The sequence below is a fragment of the Penaeus monodon genome, chromosome 29 (genome assembly GCF_015228065.2).
Source record: "Penaeus monodon isolate SGIC_2016 chromosome 29, NSTDA_Pmon_1, whole genome shotgun sequence".
NCBI lineage: Eukaryota > Metazoa > Arthropoda > Malacostraca > Decapoda > Penaeidae > Penaeus > Penaeus monodon.
In genome coordinates, this window is record NC_051414.1 from 529,676 (window position 1) to 530,219 (window position 544).

General features: G+C 35.7%; 1 protein-coding gene across 1 annotated transcript in view; it reads right to left on the reverse strand.

Annotated features, from left to right (window-relative positions):
* LOC119591607 (extensin-like) overlaps positions 1 to 89 on the reverse strand; it is a 1,664-nt gene extending 1,575 nt beyond the window's left edge. The window contains exon 1 of the mRNA XM_037940365.1: positions 57 to 89. Coding sequence (XP_037796293.1) covers positions 57 to 89 — 33 coding nt within the window. The remainder of the gene's footprint in view (positions 1 to 56) is intronic.
* Positions 90 to 544: the final 455 nt, after the last annotated feature.

The following is a 544-nucleotide window of genomic DNA, read 5'->3' on the forward strand; positions in this document are numbered from 1 at the left end:
AACCAACTATACACTTCTTCTTCTTCTTTTTCTTAATGATGATGGATTTTTCTTGCTTTCTTCTTCGCCTTGAGGACGTAGGAGGTCATGGCCGAGGTGTGCTTGCGGAGGGATTGGAGTAAAAGGAAAAGAAAATACTTTGATGTCTTTTAATGTTCTTTCAAGAATATAATTCCGCTGATGTACGAAACAAATCAGAATGAGGGACTTTTATCTATATTTTATAATGCTCTTTCGCTTAATGTATTCTCATTGATTTGAGAAAAAAAAATGTTTCATTTTATACGCATACATATTTTTGACATTTTTTCCAGCTCCTTCGCGAATACATTTCACATGATTTATGTTAGAGAGAGGACAGAATGAGACCCTGTTTTCATGGTTGTTTATGCGTTTCGCGAATTTATTCCCAAGTACATATTTCTTCAGGTATATATTATGCAGGAATTCTCATTTTCGCCTGCCCTAAAAGCCCGATAGGCATCTGGCGCTTAAGGTTTCATATGAACTGGAGAATTCAGTTATTTTCCTCGTCTTTCTTAAG